Raw genomic sequence first — 23,715 nt, forward strand, 5'->3', positions numbered from 1 at the left:
CCGTTTATTGATTTAAATATGGTCAGCTAGTTTTTCTAAGGCTCAAACTCACTGTAAAATTTTTGCAAGTAAACTTACTTTCTTTTCTAAAAAAAAAAAAAAAATAAGGCTGTGTAGAAGACATTGTTAATGAGCCCTCAGAAAAGGATACTCTGACTTCAGGATTATGTCCCTCTAAGAGTATTTGTTTTTTGAAAACACTAAAATGCCTTCTACAAGGGTTTTATCAAAATGATAATGATTCTAAATGAATACACTCTAAATCTCAAATGCACTGAAATGATGAAATCGGACATCAGAGTTAGAAAAAAAAAAAAAAAGCCAAGAACTTACCATCTGATACTTTGTGTTCACAGTTAAGCATATCTTTACAGATTCGTGCTGGGTTATCTCGTGTGCCAAGAGGGTTCTTGATGCTGTGCAGTAAATTGCTAAGGTAGTTCAGGGTTTTGAATATCTCTGCGCTGTAGTCAATTAAAGTCACTTCGGTATTCTGGTAGCTCTGCCAATTCATCAAAGGAATCAATCAGCAAAAAAGCATAGGGAAGCCATCACCAGTATGTAACCTGTATGATCAACATGGACCAAGGCAGAAGAAAAATGTATCCTTGTTGTATGCAATGAGTTGGAAGAGAGGTGTGAAGAACAGTTTATCTGTAAATACAGGCCTATGTGTAGATTTTATTAATCGTGACCCTAAATAAGAGATTAAATTGATTCTAATGGCCTAGTTTGCAAGCTAACATAAAGCTAAACAATTACTATGCCTGGTATAGTATAATGTTTTAAAGAAAATTATACACTGAATAGAGTTTAAATGAGAAAAATGAGTAACAATGATAGATCCTATTTTAAGAGGTGGCTATGCTTCATTTAACTATTTTCTCCTACAGTATCTAATTCCTTATTAAAAAATTCCTTAAATGTATTACATTTTTGTTTTAAATGGTTTCCTTAAAAAACATCCCATGCATATATTTCTGTTTATTAAAAAATGCCTACTTTGTTCAATCTGTTTTAAGTACAATCTCTGAGATAAAGCCACATTTTGGACTCAGAAAAAACTTTCTGTTTAATTTGTATATTGAGAGTGCCAATGTAAATAAAGCCAGATATATTACCTCCATCTGTAGAGCAGTATGTGATTCAATCAAGGCTTGAATAGCAGCATTGATATCCATTTGTTTCTGTGTAAAACAAAACCATTTGAGATTAGCAGTAACATCAACACTGAGTACTCTACAGTAAGGGCTGTAAATTCTGAAAGCAGTGCTATTAAAGTATACTAGACTTATTATCTGAAGGTGGTTTGTAACTCTTACGGTTAGACAGATCTTGCAAATTTTGCCTGGATAGCTGAAAGGACAATATGCTGCCTTCATCCAAATCTCAAAAGTCTCCTAATTAAAACAGGACCAAAGTCTAGAGCCCTCAAATGAAAAACGATTTGTCACTGCTACATAAAAACACACACAAAAGTTACTCAAATGGCAGAAGAATGAAATATGACCCCCTCAGTTAATAAATTGTAAAGTGAAGAATAAATAACTGTAGTAATTTATAACAGTTACATTCTTGGAAGGAAAATATAATAAAATACTACTGTCCTGAGGTAGTCACCACATTCGTTTAATCTGATACTTTTGTGGTCTTAAAAACAATTTCTGAAGTTGGAAAATGCACCATTAGTCCCAAAAGAAATACAGCATGAATCCAATCTCCTCCTGTATTTAATAAAAGATATTTTTAGAGAAAGCCTCACCATAACCATCAGTAAAGGTCTTTTTTGTATTTTATTTTTTAAAAAGCTTGGAAACTAAGAAGCATGAATTGGGAGAAAGTTCTGTGAAATGGCATCTGTGTCAACAAATCAAGCAATCTAATTTCTTTCAGAATAATTATGTTGCTAAGATATCTTTTTACTTGGAGGGCCATACAATAAAAACTGTTTTCAACAGATCTCTCCTAACTCATGACTTGTAATTTGAAAAACTATTTAAAATGATGGGACAATCAGTAAAATGCACTCTTCCTTACTTCAACATGTGGTTTTCATATTGGAAAATAATCGAATCATTCTGTATATATATACTGCCAAACACTGTGATACATATTGAGGACAAAACAGTAAGCTCAAAGAAAACTGCCCTTGTGAAGCTGAAGTTTAAGGGAGACAAAGGCACTAACCAAATCCTAAAACTACATAATTAACAAATTGTGATATGTGTTAATGAAAGAAAAAATGTGCTTGGACTCATTAAAGAGACTAGGGGGTTTTAGTGAAATCTGGAGAAGAGTTTTGGAAGCAATAGGTCAGGGAAGTTTTTTCTGAGATAGTGACATTTGATTTGAGATCTGAAGACTAAATAAGAATTGTGAAGAGTGGGTGCAAGAGCTTTCCAGGCAGAGTAATAGCCTTGCACAAAAGCTATCAGATGGAGAAGTGTGGTCTATTCACAAAACAGAAAGGATCAGCCTTTCTGGTTCCCTGCAGAATAATTCCAACCATCATGCCTGCGTGGATGAGCAGATTGGGGCATGGGTCACATAAAAGGCACTAAACATGGGCAACTGAATTAAATACTGAATAGTAGCCACCTTTATATTTTCCAGTTGGTTTGTGATTAAGACTTTGATCTTAGAAAAACTACCGTAAACAATTCTCAAACTTTTCAGTTCAAGACCTTTTTGCCCTTTTAAATATTATTAAGGGCCTTAAAGAACTTTTATTCAGGTGAGTTATAACTTTTGGTTTTTATCACAGTAGAAATTCAAACACAAATTTTATTTTATTTTTAAAGATTTTATTTATTTATTTGGCACAGAGAGAGATCACAAGTAGGCAGAGAGGCAGACATAGAGAGAGGAGGAAGCAGGCTCCCCACTGAGGGGAGAGCCGATGCAGGGCTCCATCCCAGGACCTTGGGATCATGACCTGAGCCGAAGGCAGAGGCTTTAACCCACTGAGCCACCCAGGTGCCCTGAAACACAAATTTTAAAACTATTTGTGCTAACTGCTTTAAAATAAACCATATGTTAATATAAATATCTTAATGAAAAATAACTGTATTTTCCAAAAACAAAAAAGTGTGAGAAGAATGGCACTGTTTTACACATTTATATGTATCTTTAATGTCTGGATTGATAGAAGATAGCTAAACTGTTGTATTTCTTTCAGTATTCAGTCTGTTATGATATGTTATTTTAGTTGAAATGTGTCTGGCCTTAAAGAGATACACAGTTGGAAATAGAATTATTTTATTTTATTTTTTGAAAAGATTTTATTTTTTATTATTTGAGAGAGAGCATGCCCTGGCGAATAGCGGGAGGGGTAGAAGACGAGGGAGAGGAACTAGCAGATATGCAAGGTGGCACATTCCACCACCCTGAGAAGAAATAGGATTCTTTTAGTAGCCTTTTCAGATATTTGTGGATATTCTTCTTTCATAGCAAAACTTGATAAATGATAGTTTCTTCAGGGTTAGTTGAAATGTGAAATGTGAAATCAAATCTATGATCTTTTTGTGCTTTTTATATTAAAATCTATTGGTCTATCTTAAACTGTGGAAGTATCTTCTATGCATCCATGGCTTTGTTAAAAACATGCATTGCTTATCTAAAAAATATTGAGTTATGCAGCTCTTCTAAATATGGGCACATTTCATTATTAATATCATACAATTATATTTGTTAACATCATCACCAATCATATGAGAAAAATATAAGTACTGCACAGCTATCGAAGAGAGTTGTAGATACAAGTTTTCCCAAATTTTTATTTTTGCTTGAAAGTTTAAGACTTATCATTGGGATCAACTTCTGTCAGTAGTTTTGTTGACATGACAGGTTCACTTAATTCATGTTTAAGGAAATATCTGCCAAATACTCATGTCTGTATAACACTGTTAGTCTGTCACATAAATACGGTGTTCTATGAAAAGAGCAGCTACTTCAGTTTCTAACCGAAACAATTGCACAAACGCTTTTATTTGAGGCAAACACTATACTTCAGTATGCAGCAGAATTGTTCTTCTATATCATCACACAGATTATTAAAAAGCTATATACTCAACACTGGAGTATTTAGGAGACAGAAAAAACAGTGGAGTAATGACCTCCCAGAATTTTCTCTCCTATAAAAGCAATAAGAAAACTGGAAAAAATGTCAGGATGAAGTTTTTCAGGATTATGGAAATTAACAAAATTCTTGCAGCAAGGTGAGGAACATTTATTTAAGAAAAATAGCTGAATCTTGGGAAGGGCAGTGAGCTTCATGTAATTTAGTTTGCCCTACTCCCATGTCTTCCTTTCTTTCTTCCTTTTTTCCCCATGTCCTCTTTTTCAGTTCTGTAGTAGCTAAAAAACAACAGCACATAATTACAGGAAAAATAAGAAGTCACAGCCACAGGGGGAACAGAATGGAGTTGGAGTTGCTTCAGAGTCATTTCCAGTGAATTATCATTATCTGACTTGTCTGGTGGTTCCCTAGAAGACACCACTTGCAAAGCTGTCTTTATTTTATCTCACTCACAGCTCATCCAATACAAAACACCTTTTCCCTGGGAGCATTTTTCAAAAACATTTAGAGGGAATTAACTTTGTGGCTGTCTGGAGCACTGGAAAACAGTTGGGCAAATAATAAGCTAACAAAAAACTTACAAGAAAAAGGTAGGGAATAAGATGTCCACAGAGACTCTGAAAAGCTTTGACATATTTCTGGAAATCTAGAAGTCCATGTGCATATGTAGGGTTCAACACATGCTTAGAATATACGTAGACGGCCCTAAGTTCTCTCCTCTGGTTTTCAGTCTCTGAAATCAGGAAGTTCAAGCTAAGTTATAGTGTTCAATTGGCTGAGAAATGAAGGGGTGCTCCAACATACACAGAGACATTTGGGAAAAACTGGGAGATTTACTCACTCTGCCATTTAAGGAAATCTCATTCCAATTGTTAGTTGGCCATTAAGGTAGTTGAGTAGACTTTAATGGTCACACATGTTGAAGAATACAGACTTTATAATATTCAGAAAAGTAACTAAACAAATAGCAACAAAAATAAACCTATTTTATTTCTAGAAACACCACATTACATTATTTACAATGTACAATTTTCAACCACCACAACAAAGACATGCAAATAAGCATTCAAGTATGGACCATAAGCGAGCAAAAATGCAGTCAATAGACAAAAATTGCTCCTGAGGGAGCCCAAATGTTGTATTTAGTAGACAAAGATGTTTATTAGTTATTTTAGATATGTTCAAAAAACTAAAGGAAACTACTTCTATAGAACTAAAGAAAAATATGAAAAAAGACCTCTCACAAATAAAGAATATCAATTGAAAAAAAAAATAGAAATTACCGAAAAGAACCAAATAGAAATTCTGCAGTTGGAAGGTACAAACAATGAAATGAAAATTTACTAGAGAGGCTCAACAGTAGATTTCAGTAATAGAAGAATCAATGAACCTGAAGACAGATATATTGAGATTTTCAAGTCAGAAGAGTATAATGATAAAAGATGAAAAAAATGAACAGAGGCTCTGAAACTTAAGGAACACCAACAAGAATACTAACACACACATAATGAGAATCTCAGAAATGGAGAAGAGAGAAAAGGGGGCAGAAAGAACATTTCAAGAAATGGCTGTAAGACAGTGATGAAAGAAACTAAACAAGAAGATACAAATAAAAGGAAAGACATTCCATGCTTGGATTAAAAGAATTAATATTGTTAAAATGTCCATACTACTCAACATAATCAACAGAGTCATGCAATCCCTTATCAAAATTCTAATGGCACTTTTCACAGAAATTGAACAAACAATTCTAAAATTTTCATGGAATCACAAAAGACCTTGGCTAGCCGAAGCAATCTTGAGAAAGAAGAGGTGGAGGTATCAGGCTCCCTAATTTCAAACTTACTAAAATCCATAGTAATCAAAACAGTATGGTATTGGCATTAAAGCTGCACAAAGACCAATGGAACAGAATAGAGAATCCAAAAATAAATCCATGCATATGTGACCAATTGATTTACAACACAGGAGCCAAAAATATACAATGCGGAAGGGACAGTCTCTTCAATAAATGGTATTGGGAAAACAGGACAGCTGCATGCAATAGGATGAAACTGGACCACTACCTTACCCATACGCAAACATTAACTCAAAATGGATAAAGACTTGAAGAAAACACAGGTGGTAAGCTTCTCGATATCAGTTTTGGTGATAATTTCTTTTTGTATTTGACAATAAAAGCAAAGGTAATGAAGGCCAATATAAACAAGTGAGACTACATCAAACTGAGAAGTTCTGCACAGCAAAAGAAACAATCAGCAAAATGAAAAGGCAACCTACTGAATGGGAGAAAATATTTGCAAATCATATAATCTGGAAAGGGGTTAATATCCAAAATATATAGAGAATTCACACAACTCAATGGCAAAAACAAAAAATAAAACAAAACAATTAAAAATTGGGCAGAAGATCTGAATTGACATTTTTTCCAAAGAAGACATAAAAATGGCCAACAGGTTTATGAAAAGGTGCTTAACATCACTACTCATCAGGGAAATGCAAATCAAAACCACAATGAGCTATTACTTCACAACTGTTAGAATGGCTATTATCAAAAGAAGAAATAACAAGTGTTGGAGAAGATGTAGAGAAAAGGATGCTCTTGTACAGTGTTGTTGGAAATGTAAATTGGTAAAGCCATTGTGAAAAACAACATAGAGATTCCTCAAGAAATTAATAGAATTACTAAATGACCCAGCTAATCCAATTCTGGGTATGTATCTGAAGAATACAAAAATGCTAATTTGAAGACATATATGATTCCTATATTCCCTGCAGCATTACTTACAATAGACAAGAAATGGAGAGAACTTAAACCACCTGAAACTAATACAATGTTATCAATTATACCTCAATTAAAAAAAAAAGGAATAGCTGAACATTTGATGAGAAACATTAACCTACAAATCCAAGAAGCTCAGTGAACTCCCCAGACACATCATAATAAAACTGTTGAAAGCAAAGGAAAACAGAGAATCTTGAGAGCAGAAAGAGAGAAGACTCATTAGACCCAAGAAATCTTCAATGAGATTGACAGCTAAATTTCCACAAAAAATCATAAAGGTAAGAAGGCAGTAGGATGACACAGAGTGCTGAAAGTAAAAGACTGTCAACCAAGAATTCTACATCCAACAAAGCTATCATTTGAAAATGAAGGAAAAATTAAGACATTCCTAGATAAACAAAAACTAAGAGAATTTATCATTAGCAAACCTTCCCTAGAAAGATAAAAAAGGGAATCCTGGCTCTTTCCACAGTTTGGCTATTGCAGCCTTGGCTGCTATGAACACTGAGGTACATAAGAGCCAAGATGCCTTACAAAGATGAATGGATTAAGAAGATATGGTCCATATATACAATGGAATATTACACCTTCATCAGAAAGGATGAATACCCAACTTCTGTATCAACATGGATGGGACTGGAGGAGATTATGCTGAGTGAAATAAGTCAAGCAGAGAAAGTCAATTATCATATGGTTTCACTTACTTGTGAAGCATAAGGAGTACCATGGAGGACATTAGGAGAAGGAAAGGAAAAGTGAATTGGGGAAAATTGGAGGGGGAGACAAAGCATGAGAAAATGTGGACTCTGAGAAATGAACTGAGGGTTTTGGAGGGGAAGGGAGTTGGGGGATGGGTGAGCCTGGTGGTGGATATTAAGGAGGGCACGTACTGCATGGAGCACTGTGTGTGGGGCATTAACAATGAATCCTGGAACACTGAAAAAATAAAATTAAATTAAAAAAAAGAAAGATAATAAAGGGAATCCTTTAAACTGAAATTAAAGTCTATTAGGTAGAAACTTGAAGTCAGATGAAGAAATAAAAAGCACTGCTAACCATAGCTATAAAGACAAATATAAAAGGGAATATAGATTCCAAATAGCCAAAATAATTCTGAAAAAGAACAGAATTAAAGGCCTGGAAATCTGATATCCACATGTAAAAAACAAATGTAGACACTTACCTCACATTATAGACCAAAATAAACTCAAATCACAGATTTAAATATAAGGACTAAACCTATAAACCTCTTAGATAAAAATAGTGGAAAAACTTCATTAGATTGGCTTTGGTAATGGTTTCTTGGATATGATAGTAAAAGCAAGGCAAGAAAATACAGAAAAATTTGACTGCATCAGAACTAAAAACTGTGCAAAGGACACAACTGACAGAGTGAAAAGGCAACCCATGGAATGGGAGGAAATATTTATGTCATATATTGGATAAGGTATTACGATCCACAATATATAATGAACTCCTACAATCTAAGAACAACAAACAAGCAACCCAATTCAAAAATGGACAAAGGACTTGAATAGACATTTTCCCAGAGAAGCTATATAACTCAATGAACATATGAAAAGATGTTCAACCTCACTAATCATTAAGGAAATGCAAATTAAAACCACAAGTAGATACCACTTCACTCTCATTAGAATGGGTGCTATAAAAAACAAACAAACAAGCAAACAAACAAACTAGAATATAAAAAGTGTTGGCAGGGATGTGGAGAAATTGGAACCCTGTGCAGTGATGGTGGGAATGTGTAAGTGTGCAGCTACTATAAAAAACAGTATAGCAGTGCCTCAAAAAATAAAACATAGACTCACTATATGCTCCAGCAATGCCACTTTCTGGGTATGTATCAAAATGAATTGAAAGGAAAGACTCAAACAGATATCTATACACCTACATTCATAGCAGCATTATTCACAATATCCAAAAAATGGAAGCAACTCAAATGTCCACTTAGATATATCAGATGTGGTATATATAAATACAATGGAATATTATTCAGCCTTAACAAGGAAAGAATTTCTGACACATGCTGCAATGCGTATGAATCTTGAAGACATTATGTTAAGTAAAATAAACCAGTCATAAAAGGACAAATATTGTATGACTGTCACATACATGATGTTCCTGGAGTAGTCAAATTAATAGGGACAGAAAGTGGAATGGTAGTTGCCAGGTACTGGGGAAGGGAGGGATGGGAAATTACTGTTTAATGGGCACAGAGCTTCAGTTTTGAAAGAGCAAAAAAGTTCTGGGTATGGATGGTGGAGATGGTTGCACAACACGTGAAGATACTTAATGCCACTGAACTGGATGCTTAAAATGGTTAAAATGATAAATTTATGTATATTTTACCAAAATTAATAACAATAATAAATAAGTAAATATGTTCATTATCCCTTACACTTAACTATCCCACTGTTGGGAATTAGTCCTATGGATATTCTGCAAAAACGATAAGCAAAGGGACTGGGCATTGGTACTGACTGTAATAGTAAAAGATGAGAAACAACTTTAACACCCATCAAAAGAGGTCTTAGATGAATATTCTTATGTAAAATGACTATTATTTAAAATTTTCTGTGAATGGGTGGCAGTGAAGAATACAATGACTTTTAGCAGATTAATAGTGTAGAGTATGTTACTTAATGCATAGTAAGGTACCAGCAATTTTAAATGTCAGCTCAATGAAAAAGGCTCCCCCCCCAATAAGCATTAGAAAGAAATGTTGTAACAATTGGTCACTCATAAATTTTCTTGGCTATACATATATTTGTATAATTCCCAATGAAGTCCCAAAGCCTAGGTCATGCCTAGGTCATGCCTGGCACATAGCAGGCATTCAATGTTTTCTCAAGGATAGCCTTTCCCTGGACAGGCTCAGAGAGACTATTAAGAGGATGTGCTGGGGGAAGTCATTCAGCAACATCCAAGTGCCCACATCTGAGTGTAAAACTCTCATTAGTTGCAGTGAAGGAATGTAAAAGCAGAAGCTCCCTCCATGAGCTCTTGTTAGAGAGAACGTGTTCTCACATGAAAATCACTTAAAGTATAAAAATATGCACGTAAGATAGAATATAGAAAATAAGAAGTAATCAGGTTGTTGGCACTGAGAGGAATTAGAATTCATTATACCTTGGGGGAATGAAATCTTCATAATTCTCTCCCAACTTATTTGAATAAAATCTAGAGTTAGTCTGAGCACTCTAGTATTTTGAGGAGCAGTATAATTTTTAAAAGGTTTTTGAAGTCTTAAGATCACTGGATCTTAACTGGAAGTTAAGTGAGCCACTGGGTGGCTCAGTGGGATAAAGCCTCTGCCTTCAGCTCAGGTCACTATCCCAGGGTCCTGGGATAGAGCCCCACATCGGGCTCTCTGCTCTGCGAGGATCCTCCTTCCTCCTCTCTCTCTGCCTGCCTCTCTGCCTACTTCTGATATTTGTCTGTCCAATAAATAAATAAAATCTTAAATAAGAAGAAAAAAAAAGATCACTGGATAGGGTAAACTTTATGGGATAAGAACTGATTTCAGGTCATGCCCCACTCCACAGTGGAAGTAACTTCTTGTCCTAGGGAACCAGGCCATCCCAGCAGCGGGAGCCTCTGTATTCACCAATCCAGGTTTCACAGCTGACCCACTAACTGGAGGAAATCAGTTGAATACTCCTTATCTCATTTAATTATTTTTAATGATTACTGTTTCTACCCCCCACACCAACACACATATTCCTGTTCTTCCCTCCTCCCCACCAATCATTTTTGGTTAACTTTAGCATCCTGTTGAAGATTTGTTAGTTTCTAAATATTCTACCATGTGCACTGAAGTCTGGCCATTGCTGTGATAATAACCTCAAACTCAAAAACACCATCAATATATATTCCTTTTCCTGAAATACTTTTGAGCTATTCTTCTTTAGAAAATTGGGTACATCTTTACTTCTATAGGTCTTTAAAAAAAAGGGAGTTAAACTGGATTTGAGGTTTTTAAACTTATCTTGACCCATAGCAAGAAATATATTTTTACTTCATGATAAGATTCACACAACAATACATACATGGAACTGAATAGTTTTAAAAACCATATTTACTCTTACTAGGACTGATACATGAATTTTGTTTAAAATTTTTTGCCCTTTATATTGAGATAAAACTCACATAACATAAAATCTACCATTTTAACCATTTTTAAAGCATACAATTCAGTTGCTTTTTGTAATTCACTATGTTGTGTAGCCATTACCACTATTTAATGTTGGAACATTTCCATCACCTCTAAAAGAAACCTTGTACCCATCAAGCAGTCACTTCCCATATTTTTTCTATTCTATTTCATTTCATTTCAAAAGAATTCTGAATAAGACTCACTAAACTGTTCCAATCCATGAGTACAGAATATTTTTCCATCTCTTTGTCTCTTCCTCAATTCCTTTCATAAGTATTCTTTAATTTCTAGAGCATAGATCCTTTACTTCTTTGACTAGGTTTATTCCTATGTATCATACAGCTTTTGGAGCTGTTGTAAATGGAACTGATTCCTTAATTTCTCTTTGTTTAGTTACATTGTTCATGTATAGAAATGCAGCTGATTTCTGTGCATTGATTTCATATCCTGCCAACTTGCTGAATTGCTGTATGAGTTCTACTAACTTGGGGGTGGAATCTTTTGGGTTTTCCACATGAAGTATCATGTCATCTCTGAAGAGAAAGAGTTTGACTTCTTCTTTGCCAGTTTGAATGTCTTTTATTTCTCTTTGTTTTCTGACTGCTGAGGCTAGGACTTCTAGCACTATGTTGAACAATAATGGTGAGGGTGGGCATCCTTGTTGTGTTCCTGACCTTAAGGGAAAAGCTCTGTTTTTCCCCATTAAGAATAATATTTGCTGTGGGCTTTACATAGATGGCTTTTATGATATTGAGATATGTTCCCTCGATCCCTATAGTTTGGAGAGTTTTAATCAGGAAAAGATGCTGTATATTGTCAAATGCTTTTTTTTTTTTTTTTTTAAACTCAATAAACTGGTCTAAGGAATCACTAACTAACAAGTCACAAGTCAGGGACGCCTGGGTGGCTCAGTTGGTTAAGTGGCTGCCTTTGGCTCGGGTCATGATCCCAGCGTTCTGGGATTGAGTCCTGCATCGGGCTCCTTGCTTGGCAGGGAGCCTGCTTCTCCCTCTGCCTCTGCCTGCCACTCTGTCTGCCTGTGCTTGCTCTCTCGCCCTCTCTCTCTGATAAATAAATAAAATCTAAAAAAAAAAAAAAAAAACAAGTCACAAGCCAGTCTCAAATAATTGCTAAATAAATTACTAAAAGAATGTATTTCTCTAATTCTATGATCCTATGATCCTATTCCATTCTAGACATTATTTCCCTCCAAGTGAAATATTTTATCTTGGAAGATTCCCAATGAAATTTTCCAAGAGATGCAACTTGCTTTTTGGACTCATTTACTCATTCACTCAACAGACACTTACTAATGGCTTAAATAGAAGAGAAATTTAAAAAAATAGTTTCCACCTTTATAGAGTTTATAATCGCATAATAGAAAGATACTGGCATGAAAATAATTACCAATATGAAGGAGAAGTGATCAGTTCTACCTTGTGGTGTGATGAGAAGGAATTAAGAAGAATTTCAAAGAAGGTATAACCGTAAGTTGACCTTAGGAAAAACATATAGATATTTTTTCACTGACTTTTAGACTTCTGCTCTAGAAGTCTTCTTCTCAGGGTTACATTGCCACTTCCTACAATAGACTGTGCAAATCCCAGAAAGATATTATAAGGAACCGGCTTTTATACTGACCAAGAAAGAAGACAAAAGAAAAGAAGGAAATAAAGAAACTAAAATTTATTAAATTTATCTACAATGTGACAAGCACATATATTTTCTTATTTAATCCTCCTAATAATACCTCAAAGTATATATTCTTTTTTTTTAATTTAAAGATTTTATTCATTAATTTGACACACAGAGAGAGATCACAAGTAGGCAGAGCAGCAGGCAGAGAGCGTGAGGGAAGCAGGCTCCCTGCTGAGCAGATAGCCCAATGTGGGGCTCCATCCCAGGACCCCGAGATCATGACCCGAGCTGAAGGTAGAGGCTTATCCCACTGAGTCACTCAGGCGCCCCAGAATATATTCTTATCCATATTTTGTTCAGGGCAAAAATCTCTCACGTTACTTCATTTTGGCTGTATAGGAACACATACAAATATTTTCCAAGTGAGACAGGGCTATGGTGCCACAAAGTTTGGTATTTCAATGTGAAAAATTTCACTAAACATCTCTAATTTGTCAGTGGTCTTTTAGGACTTACATCAAAGTCATTATAAAATGAGAAGAAAACTGATGAAGGTACTTGTAATCCATGCTTTGTGGAGAGTCAGGGGTGGTGAGGAAGACCACAGTAGAGAATAATTTAAGATTAAAGAAAGGCATTTCTGGGGCACCTGGGTGGTTCAGTGGGTTAAAGCCTCTGCCTTCAGCTCAGGTCATGATCATGATCCCAGGGTCCTGGGACAAGCCCTGCATCGGGCTCTCTGCTTAGCCCTGTCTGTCAAATAAATAAATAAAATCTGAGGGTTTTGAAGGGGCAGGGGTGGGAGGTTGGGGGAACCAGGTGGTGGGTATTGGAGAGGGCATGGATTTCATGGAGCACTGGGTGTGGTGCAAGAACAATGAATACTGTTACGCTGAAAATAAATTTAAAAAATTTAAAAAAAATTAAAAAAAAGAAAAAAAAAAGAAAGACATTCCTATTGATGTTCATGCCAGGGAAGGTTTCATTCCCCCAGTCAGATGGCCAGAAATGGGGAATAATTTTTAAAAATCATGGAGAATGAATCTCCTGTCTCCAAGGAGATAATCTTACTATAGCATCTTGCTTGAAAGTTATTCTTTGCCCTGATGAAAAGCTGAGAGAAATGAAGAGTTCCTGGCCTGTTCAGAATAGACCACAGTGATCCGCCAACTAGAACTGTCAAAAGATCCAAACGACATCAGAGCAGCATGTGGAAATAAGTAAGGCTAGAAAGCACAGGACTAGGCATTGTTTGGGATAATGTAGGTGGACCTTTTTTAGCAGGAAATCTGAACAAGGATCACTGTATTTGACCAGGTTGCCATAGGAGTGGGCATCGGTGAAGGTTGGAGATGGAGGAGACCTCTTGGAGGAAGCAGGAAGACAAATAGATTACTGAGTAGTAGAGTAAATGCACAGCATGTGGGAAACCAAACTTGGAACTTTAGAGTCCAGGAGATAACAGTTGATAATGAGGCAACAGAAGCATTGCTTCAAAGATAGGGGTAGAGAGCTCCGGGTTGTCATAGATAACAAGCAAGTACAGAAATCTGAGGGCTTCTATAGCCACCAGTAACTGAGAAGAATTCATATAAAGCCCAAGAAGTAGATTACTGGTTGGTAGAAAAAGAACATTTTAAAAAGGAGAGCCAGAACTTGAAGTAGGGAAAAATGGAAGGAGTTAGTATTTTATTGAGCACTTATGCCAGGTACTGTGCTGTGTGCTTTACATCTTATATAAAACTCATGGGACACCTGGGTGGCTCAGTCAGTTAAGCATCCAACTCTTGATTTTAGCTCAGGTCATGATCCCATGGTCATGGAACTGAGCTCCGGGTCAGGCTCTGTGCTCAATGGGGAGTCAGCTTGGGATTCTCATTCTTCCTCTGCTCCCACACCCACTCTTCCTCTCAAATAAATAAATCTTAAAAAAAAAAAAAAAACCAAAAAAAGCTTAAATTCACCCAAGAAAGTAAGAGATCATCCCTATTTTGTAAACAACAAATCTGGGGTTTAGATTTTGTTTTTATAGTTGGGAAGACTCTATATCAGATTAGCAAAAAGACCAGAGGTAGGGAAGAGAAACACTTTTTAACAGGGAGTTAGAAGAAGCTTTAAAAAGCTTTAATATATTATACTAAGATAAAATAAACAAAACCAAGAAAACTTACCCTTGGGCCTGGTGCTCCAGGTGGACCCTATAACATGACAAATTAAAAAAGGATTTTTCAGTAGAGATCTCAAACCAGGCAAGGCATATAAGCATCAACAGTAAACAGATATAAATGTAAATACACTCACTGGAGGTCCTGGTTGACCTCGTGGCCCTTGGGGACCCTAGAAGAAATGGAGACAAAGCACAATACATGTATCTTATGCTTTTGGTTTGATATAAACAAGACAACTAAGATTCAACCTCTATCATTGCCTTTCATGTGAGGCAGGTCATAAGATTCAAAGTTGTTTTACTGTTTTGAAGTCATACCCTCTTTGTATTCAACTATCATACACATTCATGAACAAGCTGGATATTTACTTTCATGTTTTATTGATATTACTAGAAACTGAATTTATTCGTTTTAACAAACAATTGGAAATACAACATTTAAAAATGTTAATACTGTCTAAGTATGTTTTTCTCGTTATTCCTACCCTCCACCTTATCAGCAAAGATGAAACTTTAGTGTTCTTAGACACCTCCTTTTCCTTCAACATCCACCTATAATTTGGTTACCCAACACTGTTGAATTGACCTCCAAATCTCTCCAAAATACTACTTCACAGTGACTTAGTTTAATGTTAATCATGTGCTATAGACTGAATGTTTGTGTCATCCCCATTAATATATTAAAGCCCCAATCTCCAATGTGATGGCATTTGGAGGTGGGGTCTTTGGGAGGTAAACAGATCATGTGGAGCCCTTATGAATGGTAATGACCTAGAGAAATGATCTCTTTACCATATTAGGATACAACAAGAAGGCAGCTATCTGCAAACCAGGAAGAAGACCCTCACTTGACATTGAACCTATCAACATCTTGATATTAGACTTCAGAGCCTCTAGAACCAAGAGAAATAATATTTGCTGTTTAAGCCACCAGTCTATGGCAATTTGTTGTAGCAGCCCTAGCTAAGGCATCACATGTTGCTTGTACTCCTAATCTGAGGTCCTGACTTTATTCTCTCTACTATGTTAATTATATTTATAAAATGGAACTCTAATCAGGTCATTATTTAGTTAAGATTATGCAATGGCTCTTTATTGTCTAGAAATTATAAACTTCCTAACAGTAATAGCTACTATTTACTGAGAACTTATTACATGCTTAGTCGTGTGCTCATTTTCTGAGAACTATATGCTAAGTTGTGTGCTATATTTCAGTTAAGAGAATGGCAACCAGCAAATACAGGACAGAGCTAGGATAAAACTGGTCAACTGGATAAAGAAGTATATGTTCTTAATCAATGTACATCCCTGCCTCCTCTTCAAGATCTGGGCCTCACCTCTGCTTATTCACCCAAACACACCTACACTCCATATATAACCAACTACTTGTGGATCTCTGAATCTTCAAAGTTCATCACACATGCTTTCTCTTGCATGTGCTATTTCCTCGACCAGGAATGTTCTTCCTTACCTTCCCTATCTGTTTAACTCTAATCCCTCTTTTAGAGTTAAAACTCTATACCCACCTTGCTCACCCCTCCCCCACCATCTCTCTCCTGCTCAACGGAACCACTTTTGCATTCCCTAGTACATAACATGGTGGAAAATCCTTAGGAACCCTTAAGAGTGTCTTAGTCACCTTCGCACTTTCTGGAACAAGAATAGTGACTACTTTGTAGCAGGTGTGTGAAAATTGTATTGAATGAATGCATAATATTAAAATTAACTTGTATTAGTTTAGAAATTAGAACAATTAAAATGTATATAATAAAATGTGAAGAGTTATGTTGACATTTTTCAAAATGAAACAACAGTAATCACTATTAAGAGAGGGTATTATGCTAAGAAAATAAGTCAATCAGAGAAATACAACTATCATATGATCTCACTGATATGAGGAATTTGAGAAACAAGACAGAGGATCATAGGGGAAGGGAGGGAAAAATGAAACAACATGAAACCAGAGAGGAAGCCAAACCATAAGAGACTCCTAATCTCAGGAAACAAACTGAGGGTTGCTGGAGGGCAGGGTGTCAGGAGGGATGGGATAACTGGGTGATGGACATTGGGGAGGGTATGTACTATGGTGAGCACTGTGAATTGTGTAAGACTGATGAATCACAGACCTGTACCCCTGAAACCAATAATACATTATATGTTAATAAAAAAAAATAAAGTGGCTTGTGGAAAAAAAAAAGAGAGAGAGAGAGAGAGAAAGAATGTCTGCTAAAGGGATACCTGGGTGGCTCACTCAGTTAAGCATCTGACTTTGGCTCAGGTCATGATCTCAGGGTCCCAGGATTGAGCCCCCCATCCAGGTCTCTGCTGAGCACGGAGTCTGCTCGTCTTTCTCCCTCTGCCCCTCCTCCTGCTTGTGCCCTCTCTCTCTTTCTCTCAAATAAATAAATAAAAATCTTAAAAAAAGAATGCTCGAAATTTCACTTATTTGATGATCAACTGAATGGTAAGACGACATTGAGTCAAATTCAGATTATGGTTAAAAGATGACAAAATACAATTTATCTTCAGATGACAAAACACAATTATTTAGATTTGAATAAAGTTGATGTTATACTTGACTTATATTAAGTATTGCTTGGAGCTATTGATTCTAAATATCCTGTGACAACTAGAGCAAACAACAGTAACTTAAAAATGATAGAGAACTCCAGTACCATGCCTGCTGGACATTTCTTGGTTTGCATGATTTATGATTACAATTTACAATAAAGAATGTATGAAACTTGTACCTCAGAAGCTGCATGATAAATTACGGAAATGTTATATTGGAGATAACCTTTAAATATATATAGGCTCAGAATGAATTTGGCTGTGTAAGTATCTCCATTCTGGAGCAACATTATAAAAAAACAGTTGACATTTCACCCTACTTAGCATATTTTGATATTTTGCAAAATATCACTGGTGGTTCAGGACAAAACATATATCTTTGACTTTGAAAGAGGAATTTATCATAAAAGGAAGAAGCTACTTCTATGCTGACTTTATTGATTTCTTTTTGTTAACCAAAACAAGTCCAGTCATTGTAAATGTGACCAAATGAAATACTTGCAACCAAACAAGACAGGGCAAAACAACTTTAAGAAAACAACTACATAGAATGATGCAATTAGCCAAGTAAAACAAAATATTAAAACAATATAACATTTATTAGTTCTTTTCTATTCCTTTAGCTCACCAATAAGAAAAAGTGAGTAACTTTCTCTAGATACTATAGAAAAAAGTATTTAAAGCAGTTTATAATAGAAGCAGTTTATAATAAAACTATGATTGTCTGTGTTACTTTCCTAAAGGGAAACAAAATTAATATGAATGCTTCTAATGATAATTTGGCCATAGTCAAAGCACTACTATTGGAAATAGACACTCTTTCCATTTAATCCCAGAATTTACATTTGATCCTCCAAAGGTAACATATTTTTTCTTATTCTTTAAAAATACTGATATGTGCACATTCTTGAACTTGAATATGTTAGACTTTGCTGTAATGTAAATGCAATCTTGACTTAGTTTCATAATCTTCACTTTAGGCAGGCTTATAGATTGAGAAGTTTGCACTATAGGATGTTTAGCAGCATCCCTAGTCTCTACTTGCTAGATGCAACTAGCAACTCTCCTTTTTCCACAGTTGTGACAACTAAATATGTCTCTACATATTGCCAAATGTCTCCTGTGGTATGTGTGTGGTTTGGGGGCAGGGGATGGCTCCTCGTTGAGAACCACTGATTTAGAGGGTTTAATTGGGAATTTAGTAATATTAAATAAGATTTATTAGAAGTAATATGCTTATAAGGAATCAGTGAATAATAAGGCACAGAGGATAACTACAAATTAAGAACCTACTCATGTGGAATCTGCCATATAAATGGCTGAGCTACTCTTAATGTAGGTGAGAGGCATCTATCTGTCTGTCTATACCATCTTCTTATCAAGTTGCTCCTAAAGCTTATTTTCTGAGAAGCACTATAATTAATAGAAAAGTGCAATAGTTAAAGGAATTGGGAGACCTGGACTGTGATCTTTTCTCTGTACCTCATTAGCTGCCTGTCCTTGAGTGAGTTGCACATTTGGATCTCAGCTATATCAACTGTAAGAAGGTTTGGTGAAGATATATCCTTAAGACTCACTTTAAAATTGTGATTTTTCAAACATTTTATCAATTTTCTCCTTCATATGTTGTATTTGAAGAAAGAAGGTAGTCACATGCATACAAATTGGGAATTTTATAAACATATATTTTTATCCCCAGGGGTACAGGTCTGTGAATCGCCAGGTTTACACACTTCACAGCACTCACCAAAGCACATACCCTCCCCAATGTCCATAACCCCACCCCCCTTCTCCCAACCCCCCTCCCCCCAGCAACCCTCAGTTTGTTTTGTGAGATTAAGAGTCACTTATGGTTTGTCTCCCTCCCAATCCCTTCTTGTTTCATTGATTCTTCTCCTACCCATTTAAGCCCCCATGTTGCATCACCAACTTCCTCATATCAGAGAGATCATATGATAGTTGTCTTTCTCTGCTTGACTTATTGAAACAAGTTGGGAATTTTAAATTTGAAGTTTGTATGAATGTAAGGAAGTATGTCCTTGAATTAAAAGAGTTTGATAATATTTGAATGAATTATGCTATCGATGGATTTAAAAAATCATATACATATATACTTTAAGTTCTTAATTTGATAATATTTAAGAAATATTTTCCCATAACTTAGCTTTTCCTTATAAGGCATCTTCCTCACTTTCAAACTGGAGGCAAATAAGATAATTCTGCTAATCAAGAACTGTGAAGACACATGAACTTAGAGGTAGTATGTGAGAAAATGTCAATTGTATTCTTTAACATTTTATTGATTTTCATTAAATAATATGCTACAAAAATGAGACAACTAATCTAAAAATTTAAATGCTGAGATTATTCTCTATTTTTTTCTACTTCTGTGGCTTTAAGCTATATGTTTCAAGTTGTGACATTTTGTTAAAACCCTTTTCAGATGATTGACACTAGGATATTATTTTTGTTATGAGTTAAAATTCTATTTTTTTTTTTTACTAATTATATCTATTATTTCTGGTGATTTTTTTTTTTGCATTACTTACTTCATAAATTAATCATGTTCTGAAAGTGTTTGGTGTCTCATGGAAACCAGGAAATTTTTATAACTTTTAAAGATTAATTTGCATTAACATGATAGTTTTGAAGCAGGGGAAGAGGAGAGATTTCTACATGCTATATGCTAGGAAGCCTTCCTAGGATGTCATAAAACTCTGGCTCAGTTTAGAATATATATACCAAAGGCAGGCAGATATGGAGCACATATAAAATAGAAAGGAAAAAGTCACTCTTTAATATACGGCAATACAGAAACAACTTTCTCAGCAGTGGAGAGGACCTATTTGGGACCAATACTGGAGTTTGTAACCTTAAATTGTAGAACATAAAAGCTTCCTAGCCAGGAAACCCAAATTTATCCTAAAAGATATATATATTTCATATACTGTATAATGAGCTATAACTTTTTTTTTTAAGGCATTGAATAATGATTTGGTCTTAGTATAAAATGGCATAGCTTTATAAATTCTTATGCCAGCTTCATGGAAGATTTAAAAATAAGATTTATAAAGCCTGCTTGATATATTCTTATATTTCTTATTTTTTATGAAGAGTGATATATCATGTTTGTCTCAATATAATAGATCTTGGCTAATAAAAATTCATTCCAAAAATGTCCCATTTTGGGCATATGGGAGGCCCCATATTACTTGAGGTTGACCCCCTTGAGGATATATTTGGAAACATAATAATTAACTAAAAGTCTTTAGGTAGTCAGGTAGTTAAACCATTCCCTTAAAGAAAACAAACCTGCAGAAAATACTGAAAAAAATCCTAATGAGAATATCAGAAATGTTATTAAGCTTTTCCATAGGATGAAAGCAGAGTATGGTTTAAATTGTACATTCTATAAAGTTGATGCTGATGATTTCTAGGAATTAAAAGATTACTTTTTTAAAGTTCCTTAAGCCATAGTGGGATCAAAGAGAAAGAAGTGATAAAAAGATACTTAGTACTAGTTAATCAACAATAAACCCCAGTAAATTCTAATGTGCCAGTTAATCCTTTTTTCAACAGCTAATTTTATTGCCTATACTAAATACCACTCGGCTCCTCCCCCAACCTTGTGTACTAGGAGTTTTCACTTTATTTATGAAGGGAACTATGGTGATCTACAGAGCAAAAGACTAATAAGTAGTTGTCAGTAAATGCTACTTTACCAGGCATAACAGAAAATAGTTGTTGACTTTTAATTTTACGGAATAGTATTCATTTAGTTATTAATTCTTTTCTCAAATATTACCTATTACATGGTAGATTCTTTTCTGGATACTGATAACCAGTGTATTAGACAAAGTTCCCTGATCTCATGTAGTTTATATCCTAGCAGAGGAGACAGAAAAATAATTTTTAATACTGCTAACTACTAGAAAGAAAACAAAACAGGATATTGTGAAAGAGAATGACCAGGAATAATGAGACTAAATGATGATGCAAGGCTTCTCTGAGATAGTATTTTAGCATAGACCTGAAGAATGAGATAAGAACCAGCCATGTGGAGAGCAGATGAAAGAATTCTCTAAGTAAAATGAAGGCAGTTCCAAAGAATAAAGAGAAGTGTGGTAGGAAGGGGAAAGGAGTTACATCATGAGTCTGGAGAGAAAAACTGGGGCTAATTCTTGTAGGCTATGGTAGACTAACTAAAGTAAGGAATTAAGACTTTATTCTCAGTGCAAGAAGGAGTCATAGGAAGAATTTAAAGAGGAGGGTGATATACTCTGGTTTACGATTTAATGGTATCACTTTAGTTGCTACAGAGAAGGAACTGTAGTAGGGAAAAGTGGAAGGAACACAAAGAAGTCAGGAGACCAAGGGAGACATCAGGGCGATCTGGACAACACTGCCAGTGATGAAGAGTGGGAGACTTACATGGATTCAGAATAAGAATCAGACTTGACACAATCTCGCCTCTACTTTAAAAAAACTCTTCTTTATATTCTGTACCTTTCTTTGTTCTTTTATGGGATGTCTACTTACTTTTCTTTTTTTAGAATCATAAACTCTTAGAGCTGCAAGGGGCTTTAGATTTATAAATTCTAGTTCCCTACTCAGTAGAGGACTACCAGTCCAGTAACTCAGAAGGATAGTCATTAGGCTTCTACTGACAGGCATTCACTATCTTGGCAAAACTATCTTGTTTTAAAATAGTCCCCTTATTGGGGACCCTGGATGGCACCATCAGTTGAGTGGCAGATTCTTTGTTTCAGCTCAGGTTGTGATATCCGGGTCCTGAGATCGAGCCCCGCTTGGAACACTGCTCAGAGAGCTCTGCATGGAGCTCCATGCTTCACACTCAGCACGAAGTCCGCTTGAGATTCTCCCTCTCCCACTGCCCCTCCTGTTTATGCTCTCTATCCCTCTCTCTAAAATAAGTAAATAAACCTTAAAAAAATAAAGCGGTTCCTTATTATATTAGCTTATTATTATATTGAGCTGAAATCAGCCTTAATGTTCCATCCATTTAGTTAATGGTATCTATTCTGTATAAATTATGTGCTAAGTTGTGTGACAGGCTGGAAATTAGGTTGTATTAAATATACTTCATACTCTTATGGAGCTCACTGTCTCTCAGGGAGCTAAGCACAGAAATGGAAAATTCAATTCAACAAATAAGCAATTTAAAATATATCCTGGAGAGTGATTCATATTATACAGATTCTTCCTCTTCCTTTCAAATGTTTAAAGACAACTATCATGTCCCAACCCCTCAAATGTTTTCTAATTCATTCACTAGTAATTTCCTTTCCCGTCTCCACTCCTCCTGGGGCATATGACTTCACTGTGTGCAGTCATCCTTGCTTTCTGCTAGAGTAAGTCCCCAGAGAAAATATGAAGGGCATGCTTCTGCAAATTAAAAACATCTGTTTCGGGGTGGGCACTTGGCTGGCTCAGTCAGTAGAGCATGCATCTCTTGATCACGGGGTTGGGAGTTCAAGCCTCATGTTGGGTGTAGAGAGAACTTAAAAATAAAATCTTTTTTTTTTTTTTTTTAAGATTTTATTTATTTATTTGACAGAGAGAGATCACAAGTAGGCAGAGAGGCAGGCAGAGAGAGAGAGGAGGAAGCAGGCTCCCTGCTGAGCAGAGAGCCCGATGCGGGGCTCGATCCCAGGACCCTGAGATCATGACCTGAGCGGAAAGCAGAGGCTTAACCCACTGAGCCACCCAGGCGCCCCTTAAAAATAAAATCTTAAAAAAAAAAAAATCTATTTTGATCCCTCTGGGATTCTTAGACTATCTAAAATCACTCAATTTCCCTTCTTCAGCTAATTAACATAACTGTAACTTATTTATCCTGAGCCCCAAGAATACCCTTTAGTGAAAAGAGAAAATGTCAGCTGTCAATATAATTTCATTACTTATTAAGCAATATTTTTCTGCGACCTTCAATTTTATTCTTTTTTTTTTTTTAAAGATTTTATTTATTTATTTGACAGACAGAGATTACAAGTAGGCAGAGAGGCAGGCAGAGAGAGGAGGAAGCAGGCTCCCTGCTGAGCAGAGAGCCCAATGTGGGGCTCGATCCCAGGACCCTGGGATCATGACCTGAGCCAAAAGCAGAGGCTTTAACCCACTGAGCCACCCAGGCACCCTTCAAGTTTATTCTTATTTGCCTTCTGTACTTGGTTTCACTCCATGCCTGCGCTCTGTTTAAGCTGGTACTTTAGTAAGTTCAGCAGAATCTCTGCTGGAAAAGTGGCCCCTTTACAAAATATCTTCTTTAACTGGGGGAAATG

At 35.7% G+C, this 23,715-nt stretch overlaps 1 protein-coding gene across 5 annotated transcripts in view; it reads right to left on the reverse strand.

Annotated features, from left to right (window-relative positions):
• The window catches only part of COL24A1 (collagen type XXIV alpha 1 chain), a 411,639-nt gene that overhangs the window by 15,842 nt on the left and 372,082 nt on the right, over positions 1-23,715 (reverse strand). For all 5 annotated transcript variants that reach the window (XM_045064804.1, XM_045064802.1, XM_013056205.2 and 2 more), the window contains 4 exons: positions 14,980-15,015; positions 14,850-14,876; positions 1,122-1,187; positions 334-502 (listed from right to left, as the gene is read on the reverse strand). In XM_045064804.1, the coding sequence (XP_044920739.1) occupies positions 334-502; positions 1,122-1,187; positions 14,850-14,876; positions 14,980-15,015 (298 nt within the window). The remainder of the gene's footprint in view (positions 1-333; positions 503-1,121; positions 1,188-14,849; positions 14,877-14,979; positions 15,016-23,715) is intronic.

The sequence above is a fragment of the Mustela putorius genome, unplaced genomic scaffold (assembly GCF_011764305.1).
Source record: "Mustela putorius furo isolate JIRA1106 unplaced genomic scaffold, ASM1176430v1.1 tig00003853_pilon_pilon_pilon, whole genome shotgun sequence".
Lineage (NCBI taxonomy): Eukaryota > Metazoa > Chordata > Mammalia > Carnivora > Mustelidae > Mustela > Mustela putorius.